The sequence below is a fragment of the Microcaecilia unicolor genome, chromosome 3, assembly GCF_901765095.1.
Source record: "Microcaecilia unicolor chromosome 3, aMicUni1.1, whole genome shotgun sequence".
Taxonomy (NCBI): domain Eukaryota; kingdom Metazoa; phylum Chordata; class Amphibia; order Gymnophiona; family Siphonopidae; genus Microcaecilia; species Microcaecilia unicolor.
Genome location: NC_044033.1, coordinates 448,823,500 through 448,846,557, shown reverse-complemented (window position 1 = coordinate 448,846,557; position 23,058 = coordinate 448,823,500). Strand labels below are relative to the sequence as shown.

General features: G+C 43.0%; 1 protein-coding gene across 4 annotated transcripts in view; it reads left to right on the top strand.

The window, feature by feature from the left end:
* Window positions 1–22,521, top strand: part of TDRP (testis development related protein) — a 169,762-nt gene extending 147,241 nt beyond the window's left edge. For 3 of the 4 annotated variants that reach the window (XM_030198938.1, XM_030198939.1, XM_030198940.1), the window contains exons 4-5: window positions 13,409–13,512; window positions 21,670–22,519. In XM_030198938.1, the coding sequence (XP_030054798.1) occupies window positions 13,409–13,512; window positions 21,670–22,003 (438 nt within the window). In that variant the 3' untranslated portion in view covers window positions 22,004–22,519. Of the gene's footprint in view, window positions 1–13,408; window positions 13,513–21,669 lie in introns of all 4 variants that reach the window. The other variant, XM_030198936.1, reaches the window with a different exon arrangement.
* Window positions 22,522–23,058: the final 537 nt, after the last annotated feature.

Genomic DNA, 23,058 nt, shown 5'->3' with positions numbered 1-23,058 from the left:
CTCTATTTTTTAGTATATAAGCTGCCTAGATGTAACTGGTGATGGGCACAGTAGTAAACCCTCAATAAACTTGAAACTTAAAACTTGAGACCTCATTTAGAATATTGTGTACAGTTCTGGAGAGCGCATCTTCAAAAAGATATAAACAGGATGGGCAGGTACTAAAATGGTCAGTGGTATTCATCATAAAGCGTATGGGGAGAGACCTAAAGATCTCAATATGTATACTTTGGAAGAAAGACAGAAGAGGGGAAAGAGATATTTAAATATGATAGAGATATGTAAATACCTACGTGGCATAAATGCACAGGAGGCGAGTCTCTTTCAACTGAAAGGGAAGCTCTGGAATGAGAGAGCATAGAATGAAGGTGAAAGGGGATAGACTCAGAAATAACCTGAGGAAATAATTTTTTGGGAAAGAGTGGTGAATTCGTGGAATGGTCTCCCAGTGAAGGTGATGGAAACAAAAACTGTATCTGAAATCAAGAACTTAGAAGTACATAGGATCTTTAAGGGAGAGGAAAGATAGTAGATGGCATGGATGGGCAGACTGAATAGGCCATATTGTCTTTATCTACCTTCATTTTTAATGTTTAGCTGCTGCTGCAGACTGAACATAAGAATAGCCATACTGGGTGAGACCAATGGTCCATCTAGCCCAATATCCTGTTTCTAGCAGTGGCCAAGCCAGGTCACAAGTACCTGGCAGAAACCCAAATAGTGGCAATGTTCCACGCTACCAATCCCAGGGTATCCTCATGTCTGTCTCATTAGCAATGGACTTTACCTCCAGGAACTTGTCTAAACCTTTTTTAAACCCAGATATGCTAACCGCTGTTACTACATTCTCCAGAACTTAATTATTTGCTGAGTGAAAAATATTTCCTCCTATTTGTTTTAAAAGTATTTCCTTGTAACTTCTTTGTGTGCGCCTTAGTTTTTGTACTTTTGGAATGAGTAAAAAAGTAATTCACTTCACTTCACTTCTACACCACTCAGGATTTTGTAGACCTCTATCATATATCCCCTCATCTGTCTCTTTTCCTAGCTGAAGAGCCCTAACCTCTTTCGCCTTTCCTCATATGAGAGGAGTTCCATCCTATTTATCATTTTGGTCACTGTTCTTTGAACCATTTCTAATTCTGCTATATCACTGAGCAGAGGGTTTAAACGTATCAACCTAATGTGAAACCTTGCATAATATGACTAACTATAGTTTGTGTTGCTATTCCCAATGAAGGGAACAGGAGTTACCATTCTTTTGAATACAAATAAAGTGTTATCAATACTTTCACCTTTGAATGTCTGTGTCTGTTGAAGCTCTGCACTCACACCCTCACTCACATTGCAACACTGATGTTATTTTTCATGTCTCTTTTTCTCTTAACATTTTTTAAAGTTATTTTAATTTCTTTTATTTTGTTAGCTTGTTGTTTTTCTGGAGATGTCCCAAATGATGTTGGGATTCTGGCCCGGGTTGCATGTGAGGGAAAAATTCAGAACTTTGACACTTATTCCACATGTCTGATTTGACTGAATTCAGACTTTAATCAATGTAAACTGAAAACACTGTGGAAGAATGGACTTCCCCAAATCCCTATGAGGAGAAGAGGCTCCTGCTTGCCTAGAATGAGGGAAAATAATGTCATCTGCACTGATATCGGCTGTTTCTTTGCACTTTTCTAGTGCCTCCTCTGCCTTTTTCTCCCTATGCAGTACCCTAGAATCCAGTCACAAAGGAGCAGTGCCAAGGCTCTTCCAAATTGGCATTACTCTCCTTTGGAGGCTTCCATACATAACACATAGTTATCCTCCATACATTCACAAAGGTCTGAAATCAAGGCATCATTGAGAGGTTCATCAAAAGCACTAGAGAAGTACAGACATACAAGTGCATATATGATTCAGAATGCTACTCCTAAATGTAGATCTATGTAGTCTTCGTTTGCATTGTCAGTACCAGAGGGAGACTAAATATAGAGTAGCATTGACCTTTGCATTACTTTATCTACTCATAGGTATCATATTGACTTCTCAGCATGGATTGGCCAGAGCTTCACACCTGTACCAGTAGTGAAAAGCTGCTCCAGTGCAAGCATCTCTACACACGCACCAAATTTCATTCTGTTCTCCTGTTGATGGCAGACATCCATGTAATAGCTGACCAATAAACATCCAGTGGTGTCCATCTCAGCCCTGGTTGCGGTAACTGATGAGTTGTTGCCATCTGCTTCACTGTCTTTCCCCAGGCATCCTCATTTCTTCCTGCAGATAACATAATAGGAGATATTAATCTGCACCTTGAAGATTTCACCCTAACAAGCACCAAAGAATGTAAAGAGTTCCTACAACTATGGGATCTTCATACACCAAATACACAACCAACACACATAAAAGGACACACACTAGACATTATCACACACAAGTTTGACACAGACTCAAACCTTCTACTAACATATACAAGATGGACACCTGCACCATGGTCAGATCACTATAAAGCATACATCTCCCTCCAATGGCGAACAAAAGACACAATTAGTAAACAAGAACGAAAACCCTACACCACGAGAGGAAAAATAGACCCGGCAACATTCTGGCAGCAGATCTACCACAACGGATGGACAACAAAAGCAGACACAAACCAATTCCTCCTAGATTTGGACGACAGATGCAGAACAATACTAGACAATATTGCCCCAACTCAAACCAGAACTTCACATAGGAAGAACTCAAAACCATGGTTCACTGAAGAACTGAAACAGCTCAAAACACAAGTAAGAAGGTTAGAACGTGCGTGGAAAAAAAAAGAATGACGACCCAACACTTAACGCCTGGAAACAACTCCAAAGACAATATAAATACACCATAAGACAAATTAAAAGATTATTCTATAAAAACGAAATCGGACCGAACTACAAAGACACACAAACTCTTCCAACTCATGAATAAACTACTAGACACCACACCAATCACAACCAACAACAAAGATACACCAGGAGCAGACAATCTCGCGAAATACTTCAATGAGAAAATCGTACAATTGCGACTTAAAATACCAATCAGCACCACCGATTACGCTGCACTCCTTGACTGTCTAGTCCCAGACCCTGGCATATACCCAGCAGACAGAACCTGGACCAATTTCGAGATACTATCGGAGGACCTAATCTCCCAAACGCTCAAAAGATTTGCCAAATCTCACTGCAAATTAGATATATGCCCAAACAACCTTATGACATCTGCCCCTCATCAATTCATAACAGACCTCACGAGCCACTTAAACTATATGCTACAAATTGGACTCTTTCCGAAGGAAAAAGGAAACATTCTACTCACTCCTATACCCAAAGACGCAAAGAAAAGCGCCAGTGAACTAACCAATTACAGACCAGTAGCATCCATACCCTTAATAACCAAGCTAACAGAAGGGATGGTAACCAAACAACCCACAAATTATTTAAACAAATTCTGTCTTATGTGCAAGGACGGTGAGCCCTCAAGGGACCTTAAGGAACAGCCGTGCAACCCCAAGTCTTCACCCGCGGCGACCGCCGTTCACCAAGGGTTGAGCCCCCAGCTGCAGGCGGTCAACGGGACTTCAGGAACCGCGGGGTGCCGAGCTGACCCGGACAGGGACCAGGAGAGCAGCGGGCAGTTGGAGCAAGAGAACATCCGATAACAGGCAAAGTTCAGGGCAGGCAGCAGACAACGAAGTCAAGATCCGGCAAGAGGTCGAGGCAGGCAGCGAGCAGGGAAAACCAGGAACAGTCCAAAGGTCAAGAACCAGCAGAACAAGAAACACAGGAACCACAGGAAAAAAGCCTCGGGAACAGAACCTGAAGCAAAGTTCTGACTCTGTCTCATCCTTAAGTATTGCACAGCATCAGCCGCCCCGCCCCCGCAGGTATAGCCCACCAATCCGGGCCTGGCTATTGACAGAGCCCTTCAGATTGGCTCTGTCGGCCCAATCCTGCACCTCAGAGGCGGAGCTCCAACCCCCCGCGCCAAGGAGAGACGAAAACGCCGGCCAAGGCGCCCGGGCACCACCTCCCCCTCCAGCGCGAACACTTCCTTCCCCGCCGGCGACCGGCGGCCGCAATCGCCGGCTTCAGGCCTCGGCCCCGGACCGAGCGGTCATCACCGCAGCGGGCCTCAGCTCCCCGCCGCGGCCCCCGAATCGCCGCCCCTCGTCGCGGAGGACGCCGGTTCCCGCTCCCCACGGCGGGGGCGCCGGAGGAAGCAGCGGACGCGACAAATTCTCAATACTACAGGACTCCCAATCAGGATTTCGGTCTAACCACAGCACGGAAACAGTACTAGTCACCCTCATGAATAAATTTAAACAAATGATTGCAACTGGCAAGAACATACTACTGCTACAATTCGACATGCCAAGAGCCTTCGACATGGTTGATCATGGAATACTATTACATATCCTCGAATATTTTGGAATCAGAGGAAATGTTCTCAACTGGTTCAAGGGATTCCTAACCACGCGATCATACCAAGTGACATCCAATTCAACCACATCAGCCATATGGATACCTGAATGTGGAGTTCCACAGGGATCTCCCCTGTCACCGACTTTATTCAACTTAATGATGATACCCTTGGCGAAACTACTATCAAACCAAAACCTTAACCCATACATTTACGCAGATGACGTAACGATCTACATTCCATTTGATCAAGATCTAAAGGAAATCTCCAATGATATCAACCAAAGCCTACACACCATGCACACATGGGCGGACACATTCAAGTTGAAACTCAACGATGAGAAAACCCAATGCCTAGTACTCACCTTGCAATACAACACAAACAAATTTACCACCATTGACACACCAAAACTGAATCTTCCAATCTCGGATACCCTAAAAATTCTTGGAGTTACCATTGATCGACATCTAACACTCGAGAGGCACGCGAAAAACACAACCAAGAAGATGTTCCACTCAATGTGGAAATTAAAAAGAGTAAGACCTTTCTTCCCAAGAACCGTCTTCCGCAACCTGGTACAATCAATGGTACTCAGTCATCTAGATTACTGCAACGCACTCTACGCCTGCTGCAAAGAGCAAATAATCAAGAAACTTCAGACAGCTCAGAATACTGCAGCCAGACTCATATTCGGTAAAACAAAATATGAAAGCGCTAAACCCCTACGAGAAAAACTACACTGGCTCCCACTCAAAAACATATCACGTTCAAAATATGCACCCTAGTTCACAAAATCATTCACGGAGACGCACCAGCCTACATGTCAGACCTAATAGACTTACTACCCAGGAATGCTAAAAAATCATCCCGTACATTCCTTAATCTTCACTTCCCAAACTGTAAAGGCCTTAAATAGAAACTAGCGTATGCGTCAACCTTTTCCTACCTGAGCACACAATTCTGGAATGCGTTGCCGCGAAACCTAAAAATGACCTATGAACAAGCCAACTTCCGAAGACTACTGAAGGACCCATCTCTTCAACAAGGCGTACAACAAGGATCAACAAATATGCAATCCTGTACACATACCCAGAACTGCTCTTACAATAATTGTTTGCCAAACAACTATCAAGTTTCTTCACTATTACTAAATGCAAATTTTCTATATAATTCTTATACAATTCTTAATTATTTCATACTATGATTGCTTGCTAAAATACTATCATGTTTTACCATTATCATGTTACCCAAAATCCTTCTGTTATACTAAATGCATACCTTCACATGTATTCTCACTATTCATGATGTATTGTAAGCCACATTGAGCCTGCAAAGAGGTGGGAAAATGTGGGATACAAATGCAACAAATAAAAAAAATCTAATGAACTTGTCAAAGGCAACTGTTAAGATAAAGTTTCAGTAATCTAGTATAGGGCCAGATGCACTAAACTTAACAAGCCAGCAACATGGTTTTTAAACTGGTTCTAGCCAGTTTAGCGCACAAGTAGTAAACCGGGACATGCACAAAAGGGTTCTCCGAGCCATTTTCCTGTCACGGTAGCAGCTAAGGAAAACGGAATGCAAATGAGCTAATTACTATTTTAATATGAGTGCGATGCTATGCACTATAGTTTCCGACCCCATGCACCGTGGAAAACCTAACGGGAGGTCTGCACCTCTCGTTGGGGCTGCTGTGAGTGGGACCCATGCAGAGGAGGATGCCCATCGCAAAAATCAGAAGAAAAAAAACCGTCCAAGTATTCGTCAGAAACGTCCTTTCAAGTGCTAACACTTGGATGTCTTTTACTCAAAAAAAAAAAAAGGACGTCCCTAACGAGCACTTGGACATTTTTTTCTTCAGATTTTGTGATGGGCGTCCTTTCTGGACGTGTTTTTCTTACGTGCCCGAAATGATCACTGCTGGAGGGAATCGGGGATCGGGATGTGCGAGGATGTCCAAATCAAAACTATTTGGACGTCCCTTTCGATTATGCCCCTCCAGGTCTCTCTCAGCCAATCACAGCGTGTTTAGTTACGTCCAAATAGTTTTGATTTGGATGTCCTCGCACGTCCCGATCCCCGTGATTTGGATGTCCTCGCATGTCCTGATCCCTGATTCCCTCCGACGATGGTCATTTCAGGCATGTAAGAAAAATACGTCCAAAAAGGACACCCATCACAAAATCTGAAGAAAAAAACGTCCAAGTGCTCGTCAGGGACGTCCTTTTTTTTTTTTGAGAGTGACGTGTATGAAGCCATCTTTGGCATGCGCATAACAGCCAACAAAACGATTGGCTGCTCTGCGCATGCTCAGCTGGCTGACTGGCTTCCCCTCCTTAGGAAGGAAATCGCGTGCAAATGAGCTAACAGCGAGCAGCTCATTGCAAGCGATTTCCTTCATGCATGCCAGTTTTTTACCGATTCGCTAAAGGATTGGTAAGGGAAGGGCTCTTTCCGTGGAGTTAGTGCATCTGGCTGATAGTCCAGCTTATAATCAAAAGACAAAAACGCCTATATTGCGACCTAAATTGGGAGATAAGCGTTTATCTGCCAAAAACAAATAACGCGGTATAATCGAAAGCCAAACTTGGACGTTTTCAACTGCACTCCATCGCGGAAGCGTACAAAGTTGACGGGGCGTGTCGAAGGCGTGGTGAAGGCGGAACTGGGGCGTGGTTATCGGCCGATCAGAGATGGGCGCCTTTCGCTGATAAAGGAAAAAAATATACGTTTTTAGCGAGAATTTGGGGCACTTTTCCTGGACCCTGTTTTTCCACGAATAAGGCCCCAAAAAGTGCCCTAAATGACCAGATAACCACTGGCGGGAATAGGGGATGACCTCCCCTGACTCCCCCAGTGGTCGCAAACCCCCTCCCACCATAAAATATGCCGTTTCACAACTGTTTATTTTCACCCTCAAATGTCATACCCACCTCCCTGGCAGCAGTATGCAGGTCACTGGAGCAGTTATTAGGGAGTGCAGTGGACTTCAGGCAGGTGGACCCAGGCCCATCCCTCCCCTACCGGTTACAATTGTGCTGCTTAATGCTTATTAGTCGTCCAACCCCCCAAACCCACTGTACCCACATGTAGGTGCCCCCCTTCACCCCTTAGGGCTATAGTAATGGTGTAGACTTGTGGGCAGTGGGTTTTGAAGGGGATTTGGGGGGCTCAACACACAAGGGAAGGGTGCTATGCACCTGGGAGCTCTTTTACCTTTTTTTTTGTTTTTGTAAAAGTGCCCCCTAGGGTGCCCGGTTGGTGTCCTGGCATGTGAGGGGGGACAGTGCACTACGAATCCTGGCCCCTCCCACGAACAAATGCCTTGGGTTTATTCATTTTTGAGCTGGGCGCTTTCATTTTCCATTATCGCTGAAAAACAAAAACGCTCAGCTCACAAATTGTCGAATAAAACATGGACGTCTATTTTTTTCGAAAATACGGTTCGGTCCGCCCCTTCACGGACCCGTTCTCGGAGATAAACGCCCATGGAGATAGACGTTTTTGTTCAGTTATGCCCCGTCTTCCCCATCCACTGGGATTGCTTCTGTGTAGATGATTACTTACTCATCACAAAATGCCTTAGTCTCTCGGCTTTCTACCTGACCTTAGATTCTAAATCTCAGGGGGAGGGGCATTCTCTACATCCCTTCTCACCCTGTTAAGAACTTTTGCACAGTACCTTGGAAGATTACCCAGATCCTGATTTCATTCCTCCAGAATCTTCTTTAGAAAGAGTATTATTATTATTATTATTAATTACATTTGTACCCCGCGCTTTCCCACACATAGCAGGCTCAATGCGGCTTAATAGAATTACAAAGTCTTGAAGGAGAATGTTACAAGTTGTAGTAAACATAGTAGTAGTGGGGTTTTGAGTATATGTAAATTGAGCATGGAGAGGTAAACAAAGATAGGATGAGCAAAAGGAGAAGAGATTGGGAGGGGTAAGGAGTAGGAAGGATGGAGAGGAAGAGATTGAGGAATGAGCATAAGGAGATTGTGAGACACGGTCAAAGGTATAATAATCGTCGGGGCAGGAATCATGTGGGTGGGCTTAAAAAGTTAAGTTGGGTCATTAGGGTAAGCTTTCTTGAAGAGATGGGTCTTCAACATTTTTCTGAACAGTAGATGGCTGTTGATTGTTCGGATGGATCTTGGCAGAGCTTTCCAAAGCTGGCTGCCCAAACAGGAGAAACTGGATGCATAGGAAGTCTTGTATTTAATACCTTTGCAGTTGGGAAGGTGTAAATTGAGGTAAGTACGAGAAGATGATGATCTATTTCTGGTTGGGAGTACATAAGTAATGCCACACTGGGAAAAGACCAAGGGTCCATTGAGCCCAGCATCCTGTCCACGACAGCGGCCAATCCAGGCCAAGGGCACCTGGCAAGCTTCCCAAACCTACAAACATTCTATACATGTTATTCCTGGAATTGTGGATTTTTCCCAAGTCCATTTAGTAGTGATTTATGGACTTGTCCTTTAGGAAACCGTCTAACCCCTTTTTAAACTCTGCCAAGCTAACCGCGTTCACCTCGTTCTCCGGCAATGAATTCCAGAGTTTAATTACTTGTTGGGTGAAGAAAGATTTTCTCCGATTTGTTTTAAATTTACTACAGTGTAGTTTCATCGCATGCCCCCTAGTCCTAGTATTTTTGGAAAGCGTGAACAGACGCTTCACATCCACCTGTTCCACTCCACTCATTATTTGATATACCTCTATCATGTCTCCCCTCAGCCGTCTCTTCTCCAAGCTGAAAAGCCCTAGCCTCCTTAGTCTTTCTTCATAGGGAAGTCGTCCCATCTCCGCTATCATTTTAGTCGCCCTTCGCTGCACCTTTTCCAATTCTACTATATCTTTCTTGAGATGCGGCGACCAGAATTGAACACAATACTCGAGATGCGGTCGCACCATGGAGCGATACAACGGCATTATAACATCCTCACACCTGTTTTCCATACCTTTCCTAATAATACCCAACATTCTATTCCCTTTTCCGATCCGCAGCAGCACACTGAGCAGAAGGTTTCAGTGTATTATTGACGATGACACCCAGATCCCTTTCTTGGTCCGTAACTCCTAACGTGGAACCTTGCATGACGTAGCTATAATTCGGGTTCTTTTTTCCCACATGCATCACCTTGCACTTGCTCACATTAAACGTCATCTGCCATTTAGCCGCCCAGTCATCTGCCATTTAGCCGCCCAGTCGATGAGGTTATTCATGTAGTTAGGGGATTCTCCATATATGATCTTATGAATCAGAGTGTGGACTTTAAAATTTATTCTGTCTCTGATGGGGAGCCAGTGAAGCTTCTCTCGAAGAGGTGTTGCGCAATTGAATCTTGACTTGCCAAAGATACGTCTGGCTGCCGTGTTTTGGGTAGTCTGAAGTTTCTTCAGGATTAGGGTCTTACATCCTAAGAAAACACTGTTGCAGTAATCTGCGTGCGTGAGTACTGTGGATTGTACTAGGTTCTGAAAGGTGTCCAGGGGAAGGTATGATTTCACTTGTTTCAAAATCCACATCATATTAAACATTTTTTTTGTGATGAATGTAGCATGGTTTTCGAATGATAAATGGTTATCAATTGTTACTCCAAGTATTTTTAGGTTGACAGATATGGAGAGTTTAACATCTGGGGTGCTAAGAGTAGTCGGGAGAAGTGGAGAGTATTGAGATGAAAGGACTAGACACTGTGTTTTCTCTTTGTTTAATTTCATCTTGAAAGCGTTAGCCCAAGAGGTTAGGGTGGTGGTCATTCCTATATTTATGTTATTGGAGATTTCAGATAGATTGGATTTAAAGGGGATAAATATAGTGACGTCGTCAGCATAGATGAAGGGATTAAGGCCATGTTGGCTAGTAACTTGGCTAGGTTGAAGAGTATCGGGGAAAGCGGAGATCCCTGTGGTATCCCACATTCAGATGACCGTGGGGAAGATATGTTTGTAGTTCCTTTGACTTGGTAAGACCTTGTGGTACTAAAGCTTTTTATCCAGTTGATGATATTTGTTTATTTATTTACTTACTGCATTTGTATCCCACATTTTTCCACCTCTTTGCAGGCTCAATGTGGCTTACATTATGCCGCCATGACAATCGTCATTAGCGAAATAAGAAGAACAAAGTATTATTTCAGTTAAGGTTCATAGGATATCATTAAAATTAGAATTGCGTACAGATGTAGGAGAAGCTGGATGCATATAATGATTTGTATTTGAGTCCTTTGCAATTAGGGTAATGGAGGCTTAAGAAAGTACATGAAGAACGTTTAGTATTTCTTGCTGGTAGGTCTGTTAGGTCTGACATATAAGTCAGGGCCTCTCCGTGGATGATTCTGAGGCATATTTTCAAAGCACTTAGCTTTCCAAAGTTCCATAGGTTTCTATGGAACTTTGGAAGGCTAAGTGCTTTGAAAATATGCCTCTTTGTGAGCTAAGGTGCAAATTTTGAATGTAATTCGGTCTGTTAATGGAAGCCAATGTAATTTTTTCCTAAGGGGTCTAGCACTTTCGTATTTCGCCTTTCCAAATATGAGTCTAGTATGATATTGGCACCGATCCCAAGTTTGTCTAGAAGTTTAGTTAGGATAGTATGATCAACCATGTCAAAAGCGCTGGATAAGTCAAATTAGGATACGGTTTCCAGTTGCTATTTCTCATTGGAATTTGGATATTAAAGTAAGAAGAACCGTTTCAGTGCTATGGGCCAAACGAAAGCCCGACTGCGATTTGTGCAGGATGGAGAATTTCTGAATATGTTTGTTGAGTTGCGAGGTCACTCTGTTTTCCATCAGTTTTGTGGTTAGAGGGATGGAGGCAATTGGACGGTAGTTGGTAATATCATTTGCAGGTTTTTTTGGTATAGGTGTTAGTAGTAATATATTGCCATGTCTGGTGGGGAAGGAGCCTCGCTGAAGTAGGAAGTTTAAATGGGTGGTGAGATCTGAAATAAAACATGTTGGGGTGCCTTTTAAAAGATAGTTGGGACAAGGGTCAAGTTGGCAGTAAGACCTGGAGAGTTTAGAGATGGTTTTAGTGACTTCTTCAGTGGTAAGAAGGGTAAAATTGGTCCAATATCGGTCTGCCTGTACTCTGTGAGTATCCCTTCTGGCCCATGAACATATATTTTACCTGGGATTTGATTAATGCATATCGAAAGATGTTCCCTTCCTCTTCCAGTAGGAAGCAAAACTCCATTCAGATGTGTATAGTTTCTTAAAATTGATAGACCGCTGTAACCATCCTGATTCATACTCTTTTGCAGGAGCAACAGCTTTGTATGTGGCAATCCTCTTCTAATGATTCAGCTCGTATATATAAAGATGAACATAAAGGGGCTCATTTTCAAAGTACTTAGACTTACAAAGTTCCATAGGTTACTATGCAACTTTGTAAGGCTGAGAGCTTTGAAAATACACCTCAAAGTGGGCTTGGGATGGGTCAGAATTGATGGAACTTCTTTTTAAATGTTGTATTGGTTTTACTGTACTTTAATGTAGCATGCTTCAATCTTTTTGGTGACGCATGGCTAATCAGATTTTGGAAAATACATAAAATAAACTTCAACCAGCACCTGGTTTCAATAAAGCCTAACTATTCATCCATCAGTAGTAGTCAAGACAGTGATGAAGTCAGCAAGAAAATGCAGAGAAGTTTCTAATGTGTCACCTGCTAAAGATCCTAGAATGCAATGTAATCCTTCTAAATTGCAGCCCAGCACCTCTACATGGTTTAAATGTACTCCTGGGTGAATACAGTGCAATTGTGAAATGCAGAATTTGCACAGAATTCTGAAGTTCATTAGAGAGAACATTCGGGCAGGGGAAAAGAAACGGCTAAGGAATAGGAAGAAAGAACTGTGGAGGGCAGAACGTTTTTTTTTTTTTGGGGGGGGGGGGGTAGGAGGAGAGAAAACAATGAAGGGAAGGAGGAGAAAGACCTAGTGGGTAGAGAGAGAAAGCTAGCGAGTGTCCACCCTGAAGTAGGATCGGAGAAAGCTGGGAACGGAACCTACCAGGATGGGGGGGGGGGGGGGGGGGCAAGCTAAGTTGTTATGTGAGAGAGATGGGGAGGGTCGAGCCTGAAAAGTGAAAAGGCTATTGTGGAGGAGTAGCCCACTGGTTAGTGCAGTGGACTTTGATCCTGGGGAACTGGGTTCGATTCCTATTACAGCTCCTTGTGACTCTGGGCAAGTCACTTAACACTCCATTGCCTCAGGTACAAATAAGTACCTGTATATACTATGTAAACTGCTTTGAATGTAGTTGTAAAAACCCCTTTCCCTAGGAGACATTTCAGGTCTGGAACAGGAGTCAGGATATATAATGGAGTGTTTTCTGCACAAAAAAGTTGCAGATTTTGCTGAATTTTAAAATGTGCACAGAATTTGCAAAATCTTCATGCAGAATTCCTCCCAGGGGTAGCTTTTCCACAGCTATGTAGGAAGCATTCTGATTCAGTATTGTTGAATGACTACCTTCCTGTATGGCTGATTTTTTTGGCTGTCCACAGAGAACTCCTATATCTTTCCACTAAAATAACTGGTTGTTGGTCTGCTGTGCACATTTATTTATTTATTTATTTACAGCATTTATATCCCACAATTTCCCACCCATGGGCAGGCCCAATGTGGCTTACAACAATCTACATAAAACCAGCAGCTTGTCAGGGGTCAAACAATTAATGTCCTAGAAGTATAATGGGGAAAAGGCAAAGCGAGGTAAAGTAAAAGAGAAAGAACAGCGGTGAGTAATGACACCGGGGTAAGACAGATCAGAAGGTAGAGATGCCTGGCAGGAGTGACATGCCTAACACGTATTTCCATGTATTTTTAAGTATTCATAGCATTTTATCATTTAATCTCCATTATTGATTCAAGGCAGAGCTGTACTTGACTTTAATTTCTTTTCTCAAAATGTCTGCAGAGTGTTAATACCTATTGTGTATTTACTTATGTAGGTTCAAGGAGCAGGTTTTCGTGGCTGGAAAGAAGTGACTTCAATATTTAATAAAGATGATGAACAGCAACTGCTGACAGGAAGTAAATCACCAAAATCCAAAGTGTAAGTTGAACCAAAATAGGAAATTCAAATGTTGTGAAAACTGTCTAAATGTTGTGAAAACTGTCTGCTGGTTCTATTCTGTAAGAGCTGCAACATCCAACTGAACTAGGTGAAAGTTCAGGATCTACTGAAAAATGGACCAAAATGTACATTTCTTTTTGTTATAAGTGTTAAAAATTTCAACCTAAAGCTTGTACAGTTAGGAAAATGGTGTGTCAGAGTTTACAAGCATTTGAAGAGGGACACTATGGTTTAATTTATAAACATTTTCCATAAGCATGAAATCCAGAAACAAAATCAGACTGTATGTCTATAATCTTGCAAAATTTTATACTCAGTGCGCTAAAGCCTCTTTTGAAAAGCATTATTGAATTGGGCCAGCGCATAGGCGCCGACTCCGTGGGTGCTGTGGGTGCTCGAGCATCCCAATATTTTCAAACCTGCCCCCCTTGCTTTCCTGCCGCTCAGCCAGCGCTTAAAACTAATTTTACCTGACTGAACGGCAGTGAAAGAAGCAGAGTACAGCCGGCTCCGTCTTCACCTTTCCCCTTCCCTCTCAGCTGTGGTCCCGCCCTTGCGTAAAAAGGAAATGAGGGCGGGACCACAGCTGAGAGGGAAGGCACAAGGTGGAGCCGGCTGTACTCTGCTTCTTTCATTGCCGTTCAGTCAGGTAAAACTAGTTTTAAGAGGTAGGGCAGGGAAGAGGGGAGAAATCGCTGAACATGGATGCAGGGCAGGAGAGAGAGAGTTGCTGAACATGGATACAGGGGAGGGCAGGGGGCAGGGGAGAGAGTAGAGTTGCTGAACATGGATACAGGGGAGGGCAGGGGAGAGAGGAGAGTTGCTGAACAGGGCCGTGCCTAGGGTCTCCGGCACCCCCCTGCAGTTGGCCCCCCCCCCCCGAAAACGATTGCTACACTACCCACCCTCTTCTCCCCAGATCTTTTTCCTTTTTTTTTTGTTTAAATTTACCTCTGTCCGGCGGCAGTGTAGCGTTAGTGAGAAGGAGGCGTCGCTCCCCCGCCCCGACGTGTCAGTCTTCCCTTCGCTCAGTGTCCCGCCTTCTTCTGATGTCATTTCTGATGTCAGAAGAAGGCGGAACTGAGTGAAGGGAAGACTGACACATCGGGGTGGGGGAGCGCCGCCTCCTCACTAACGCTACGCTGCCACCGGACAGAGGTAAATTTAAACAAAAAAAAGTTTGGGCACTTTTTTGGGATTTGGACCTGAAAAAAAAGGGACCAAATAAAGTGGACCAAATTCTCGCCAGGAACGCCCTTCTTTTTTCCATTATCGGCCAAGGGCGCCCATCTCTTAAGCACGCCCTCGCACGCCCCTGTCCTACCTTTGCTACCCTTCCGACACGCCCCTGGGAACTTTGGCCGGCTCTGTGATGGAAAGCAGTTGGAGCTGGCCAAAATCAGCTTTCCATTATACCGATTTGGCTGGCTTCATGAGATGGCTGGCCATCTCCTGATTTGTGTCGGAAGATGGCCGGCGATTTCCTTCGAAAATAAGCTGGCTAGTCTGTAAGAGAATGTAAACCCTTTATGGTAGACAAATCACTCCTTGCAGCGGTTTCCCCAGATCCCCTTACCAAGCTGTTAATAATTTGAGATGATCCATCATTGCTGTGTGTTCCTGAAGATGTCTATAATGAAATTTCAAAGCAACATTTATCAGTGAATTCAGAACATATGCCGTGGAAAACAATTCATAAGTCTCTACTTTCAAATCAACAGGGTTCAGTGCCATAACTGCATATAAGCAAAATCTCCTTCTGAGAGAGGTGAAACTCCTCCTGCAGAGAACAAAAGGACTTCATCTTGCCATCTTCAGAAATTACATGAAATAAATATTGGATGCCCTTTTTCTCCAAAGTAGCAAAGGCAGGATTATCTGTACCTGGAGAAAATGCCCCATTATATCCATTGGGGAACAGAGGAGTGATCTGTATATTAATGTTATAAAATTTGCAGACTTATTTCCAACCTAACCGTAAAGTGTGTACAATACGTAACCCCTGGTGCTGGAATTTATACATGCCTCCCCATCATGCAAAAATACACTGAAATTTTGTTTTGAAATACTGAATGTTCCAAAGGAGTATAGAAGTCAGAGGTACTCTGAAACCAGTCTTTGATGTGTTTCATTTCCTCTGCCATAAATAAGCTGCAACTACCCTGCAATCAAACATTAAAAATGAATACAAGGCAAGCTGTCTGGCAAGCAAGTAATAGACTATGTTGGTAGAATGAAAGATGTAACATTTATGATTCTCATGCTCACGCATCCATAGCCCATACCAACATAAACCGTATGTTTTTCTCATAGAGTTTACCACAGATCAGAGTAAATTCTTTTCTCTATCAGAGCGTGTGAGTAGTCTTGAAAAATATGCACATGGTTACCTTCAAATTGCAAGGTATCCTTTTTTAGCTTTGTAAAGGCATAGAAGCTCAACTTTATGGACACAATTATGCACGTTAGCAATAATTACTCGAGGAAAATGCGCACACTCCAGGCGTAGAGTACCTGAAGTCCCTGACAAAGGAAGCTCTTCAGAGAGTAAGTATGGTTCCACTGGTTCCACTGAGCTGAGGCAGACACAGACTCAGCCTTCTCTGAGTATGGGGAGGAATCTGACTAGGATCATTCACGGGTCTCAGATGACCCAGATTACGTCTCGGAGGAGGAATCATATGGCATTATCTTTTTCACTGGTTTTGTGAGGGAGGTGGCTTCTGCCATCCCATTTAAGTTAGGGACTGAGAAAGAGCCCAGGGCACAAATGTTAACTGTACTAAGGAAAGGGGTCACGGTACCATTGTACCCTAACCTTAAGGATGCACTGACAAAGAACTGGGAATCTCCCCTCTCAGTGCATGTGGCACCTAAGAAGGTGGATACGCACTATCTTATCCAAAAGGCTCCCAGATTCGAGAGAGCTCAATTGCCACACCATTCCCTGGTGGTCAAATTCACCCTCAAATGAGCTACTATCTTATCCAAAAGGCTCCCAGATTCGAGAGAGCTCAATTGCCACACCATTCCCTGGTGGTCAAATTCACCCTCAAATGAGCTAGGAGCTTACATACATAAGTACATAAGTATTGCCATACTCGGACAGACCGAAGGTCCATCAAGCCCAGAAACCTGGCAAATCCAGGTCACGAGAACCTGGCAGCTTTCATCAGCTGGATGAGGTCAGCCTCCATAGAGGAGATTTACAAAGCTGCAACGTGGTCATCTGTCCACACATTCACATCTCATTGGTGCCTTGAGCAGGATACAGGATGAGGTATCATTTAGGGCAAGACAGGTGTTTCTGGGTCATAGGTCTTATTCTGCCAGAGCCCACTGAAACCTTCTATTCCTGTTCTTGGGATCCTCTGAGGGAGTGGAGCAGGGGTTCTCAACCCAGTCCTAGGGACATACCCAGCCAGTCAGGTTCTCATGTACATTGAATATGCATGAGATAAATTTGCATACAATGGAGGCAGTGAATGCAAATGTATCTAATGCATATTCATTGTGGATATCATGAAAACTAGACTGGCCTAGTGTGTCCCGAGGACTGAGTTGAGAACCCCTGGAATGGTGGTAAATATTCTGGATACTTTATAGTAGTGGATGTCTATTTAATCATAGCTAGTAGAGATAAGCATTCATTTGAAATTACATGGGAAATAGTAACAGCATTTCCCGTTTCATTTTTAAACTGAAAAGATAGTGTCAAAAATAGAAAATATTGTGGATAGTGTGCACTGTTGCTCTGTAGTGTGCATTATTTATTTATTAGGATTTATTTACCACCTTTTTGAAGGAATTCACTCAAGTCGGTATACAGTAAGAATAGATCAAACATGAGCAATAGGCAGTTACAGCAGTAAAAATTTCAAATAACAATACAAAGTATGGCATAGTATGCAACTTACAATGTCAACACAATACGTAATAGAACATTTTAATTTATATTGCCGCTGAAATAGGAAACAATATTTTAAAAACTGCATCTAAAATGAAAAATCCCATAAAAATTATGACCTGCACTCTCCTAATATTGAATAGTTCTTTGAGATGAGCCAGCTCCCTTTTCAGTGCAAAATACTGCAGAAAGATGGCAAAAGAACATGAGAATAGCCATACTGGGTCGGACCAATGGTCCATCTAGCCCAGTATTCTGCTTCCAACAGTGGCCAATCCAGATCACAAGTACCTGGCAGAAACCCAAATAGTAGCAACATTCCATGCTACCAATCCCAGGGCAAGCATGTCTATCTCAATAGCAGATTGTGGACTTATGCTTCAGGAACGTGTCCAAACCTTTTTTTAAACCCAGGTACGCTAATCACTGTTACCACATCCTCTGGCAACGAGTTCCAAAGCTTAACAATTTTTTGAGTGAAAAAATATTTCCTCCTATTTGCTTTAAAAGTATTTCTATGTAACTTCATTGAAAGAGTAAAAAAGATCAATTCACTTTTACCTGTTCTACACCACTAAGGATTTTGTAGACCTCAATCATATCTCCCCTTGGCCATCTCTTTTTGAAGCTGAAGAGCCCTAACCTCTTTAGCCTTTCCTCATATGAAAGGGGTACTCTCCTTTATCATTTTGGTCGATCTTCTTTGAACTTTTCTAATTCCGTTATATCTTTTTGAGATACAGCGACCAGAATTGAATGCAATCCTCAAAATGAGGTCATACCATGGAGCAATACAGAAGCATTATAGTATTCCTGGTCTTATTTACCATCCCTTTCCTAATCATTTCTAGCATCCTGTTTACTTTTTTGGCTGTTGCCACACACTGGGCAGAAGATTTCAGCGTATTGTCTAAAATGAAACCTAGATATTTTTCTTGTGTGCTGACTCGGCCTGTAGTAGTCAAGATCTAGCATACCTCAAGAACCATCAATTTTTCATTTTATTTTATCTTATTTATTTTTAGACAGCCTGGAACAGAAAAATAGGTCTAGGGGGGTGGAGTTGGATTCTGGACCCCAAATAAACTTTGAAGGACTGTCTGACCAAACCAGCTGAAAAAGATGGCCTACCAACTTTTATCTCAAAACCGATGCCCCTTGAGTTGAAACGGTACTGCACACTTTGGCAGTAATGAGAGTGATGGTGTGGACTGAAGTCCACGTTGCAGCCCTGCAATTCTCTATGAAGACTGGTCTCACATTAGCTATTGACGCAGTCATGGCTTTAACATTGTGAGCTGTGGCATGACCCTCTAGAGTTAGCCCACCTTGGGTATAAGTATGGAAGATATGGTTTGCTAGTCAGTAGGAAAAAGTTGTTTACTGATGGCAGCTCCCATCCTGTTAGGGTCAAAAGAAACAAAAAGCTGGGTGGACTTTCTATGGGCAGTGGGCTTGTCACTGCTTGCCTGGGATTGGTAGCATGGAATGTTGCTACTATTTGAGTTTCTGCCAGGTACTTGTGACCTGGATTGGCCATGGTTGGAAAACAGGATACTGGACTAGATAGAACATTGGTCTGACCCAGTGTGGCTGTTCTTCTGATGGGCATGGGATTTTGAGGAAAAAAGTTAGCATGACAATTGACTGGTTAAGATGGAATTCAGGCAGTACCTTAGGAAGGTATGTAGGATGCATGTGTAAATTCACTCAGTTGTAAAACTTCATATAAAGTAGGCCAGCTACTAAGGCCTGGAGTTCACTGACCCTGCAGGCCTAAGTGACAACCACCATAAAAACAAGACTTTCCAGCGCAATACTTAAGATGACAGATATCAAATCGCTAGAAAGTAACTTCCATCGGCTAGATAAGGACAATGTTGAGATCCCAAGATACTGTGGGAGGCCTGATGGGAGGTTTTAGTTAAAGTAAGCCCCTCATGAGTTCAACAACTAATGGCTGAGCAGAGACAGGCTTATCCTCTGCATGGTGATGATACACTCCAGTTGCACTAAGGTGAACTTTTATGGAGTGGTCTTGAGACCTGACTCAGGCAGTTGTAGAAGGTATTCAGGCTGTTTTTGTGTGGGACAGGAGAAAGGATACCACATCAAGCGCCCCTCCCCTGTTATCACAAAAAAAAACGTACATCACTTAAGACTGCCATGCTCCAAGTGTTTTTCTTTCAGTGAATATTGGACAAACGTTTTTTGTTGTTTTGTTTTATTATATGGTTTAAACGTTTTTGTGTTAGAAATACGTCCGTCTGCCCCATGTGCTACTTTTTGTATGTTCTTTTCTTTTGAAAATGAGCCCCATGATATTTCCATGTGCTTTCTTCTCTTTATAACAATAAAAAAAGATTTCAGCATAAAATACTTCCATCATGGTCTTCTCCAAAAATCAATCAATGAATTTGTTCCACAGACAGGGAAACCAGCTTTTCGAAATACCTTTCACACTCATTGCATATAGTCAATACAGAGAGACTGTTTTACTATGTTGCGCTAAGCCCTTTTCTTGCAGGGCTATGAAAACGCCTTTTATGTATTTGTTCCATTTATGGCCAGGCGCCGTTACCATTAGTGCTCAGCCATAAAAAAAAAATAATGCAAGAGTTCTAACCGCCTCTTATTTAGAAGGTGGTTAGGGCTCCTAAAATATGCACGCACTAACTGGTTACTGCTGCCACACCCCCCTCAAAGCATTACAGAAGGGCCAAATATCACATGCAGATACCAAAAGTGATGCAGCACACTTTAGTATGTCCTGCATTAGGTGCACATTTGTGCCTAATGCAGCTTAGTAAAAGTGCTCCTTAGTTTTCTGCTTTATTTATGGGCATGACAACTTTTAAAAGCTTTCTATTTGTCCCCAATATATGGACTTTGTCTTTTTTTTTAATGGTCCAGGCAAGCTGCATAACACTGTATCTCAGTTCTGATAGGCATGCCATCTTTATACAACATCAATTTATACATATGAACAGTACTTAACCTTTTGCATTGCTTATAGAAATCACTTTATAAATAATCAACATTCAAACTCATTGTAAGTAATCAATTTTAAGGTTTATTTTTTGTTTCCTGAGCATTCTAACTCATTGCATATAAGCAATACTTGGCAAGTCTAATACTTGTTCACAATCCTGTGCTCCACAGGATATATAGGAAGGATTTTTTTCCCCTTATCCAGAGATCCCAGATTTAGGTTCGCCCTTGTATCAATGAGGAGCCTAGGCCATTGGAAACTTCTCCTTATCAGAAATCCTAGGGAACTGTAAGGAGTCCCTCTCACCTTTCTTCCTCGCCCAAAGGACAGCAGTGTTATGAAGTACCACTGAATGAGAAATCGGGTCCCTGTTTTTTTTCCTCTTCTTCATGAGAACCCCTTCCACCAACTGGGAGCTTGCCTGATAAGTTCCATCACAGGAAGGGTACTTGGTTCCATAGATCTTTTTATCTACTTCTGAGCCTCCTGGGAGGGTGCATCCATCCTTGCCTGTGGGAGAGGTTTCAATGCCAGCCAGTAGGAATAGGAAATAGTTCCTATCTGTGGAGCTAAAGAACCAGTCTTCACATTTGCATTGAACACTCCTGCTGGGTAATGAGGGCCCATTTGTAATGTTGCAAACTTGGTAGTGTTTGGGGGTGGGCTGTCCCAGCTCTTCTTGCAGAGATCTGAATAGTAGGAAGCTACTGAGGCACCAAACAAATGGTGGTTGAGAGGAGGGGGGACACCCTGACCACTAGAAGACTATAGAAGAGCATGCCCAAAACACCCAGAGGAATCCTGAAGGCCATCAAGATTATGGGGTTCTAAAAGTCCCACAGAGAGTAAGTAATAGAAGGAACATCCTGCACTTGATACAGTGAAATATATTGACTTGGGGAAATGACTTCTGCAGCAGAGCCAGCACTGTGCACTCATTCACCACTACCATCCCCTCAGTGTGCAGGAAGATGATACAAGTGAGCAGCCCAGTTCTCTCAAAGCAAAAAGAAGCAAATAATCTAACACAGCATGAGAAGGAGATATCTTCCCACCAGTTAACAATTATAGTGATATTAGGGAGGAAATGTGGTCACTAAGGGGGCTGGAAAGACATACATAAAAGAAAATCTTGCAAGTGTAATTTCCCTAAACAAAATTGATTAAAAATACTGTTTAGATACAAAATTGTAACATAACAAAATTTACATATATATATATATATTTATATTTTTAGGACTAATCTCAAATCAAAAGAAGACATGAAGATGGACAAGAAATCTTTTTTGAAAGATGGCTTTTGGGACAGCTTAGCAATAAAACAGAGCATTCAGTCTAAGAAACCGGATGAGATTGAAGGGTGGGAGCCACCACAGATTACCATTGAAGAACCTACCTGTAATACAGAATGGTCAGATTGGGAAGATGAAACAAAAGGTTCCACAAAGTACACAAACCTAGCCAGCTCAGGAAACAGTTCAAAATGGAGTATCAAATCAGCTGGAAAACTAGTTAGTATTCGAAGGCGGAGTAAAAGTAACCTTACCGAGAACTGGGAGGAATTAGAATGATAATAGCTAATGTGAATGGTCTTTAAACAAGAATCACAGCAAAAAGAAACAGTGGAGGTGACCAAGGGACCAGAGTGCAGCCAGACTTGAAAAGTACTTATTTACTGGCACTAGCTCACATACGATACATAAAAACATACAAGATTGTTCGGAGGACTCGACACAGGCCGTGTTTTGACTATACTGTCTGTATAAGGAGTCCAAAAAACAAATCCAGATGTGCATGTATAAGATATACAAAACTATACACCCTTGTCACAAAAGCATTATGAAACCTATAGGGCAGGGGCGTACCAACACCTTGGCATGAGGGGGGTCTGCTGCCGACCCCCTCGCCACTTTGACCCCCCCCCCCCCCGCCACTTTCGACCCCCCCTTCTCGCCTCCAACCCTCCCACGTCACCGCCAGGTCCCTTTGCTGGCAGAGGTCCCCCAACCTCTGCCGGCCAAAGTCTTCAGCGCCGGTCTCCGATGCGTTCACTGATCTGTTTCTGTGAGTCCTGACGTCCTGCACGTGTGCACGCAGGACATCAGGAGTCAGGACTCACAGAAACAGATCAGCGAATGCGCCGGAGACCAGTGCTGAAGAAGACTTCGGCTGGCGGGGGTTGGGTACCCCCGCCAGCAAAGGTACCTGGTGGAGGGGGGGGGGGTGAAAAGTGACAGTGGGGCGTCGAAAGTAGAGGAGGCCAGGGCTAAATCTGTGGGGGCCCATGCCCCCACTTAGCTACGTCCCTGTTATAGGGGAGTATAAACACATCTCCCCCTAATGAAAAGACAATCAATAAACGGTGATAACTTGCAGTATGACTGTTGATTGCTTTTTATCACTAGGGGAAGGTGTGTTTATACTCCCCTATAGGTTTCATACTGTATGCGTGACGAGGGTGGATAGTTTTGTTCACCTTATACATGCACATCTGGATTTCTTTTCTGGACTCTTTATAGTCAAAACACAGGCCATGTCAAGTCCTCTGAATAATCTTGTTTGTTTTTATGTATATGTGAGCTGGTGCCAATAAAGAAGTACTTTTCAAGGATATCGCTGGCTGCAC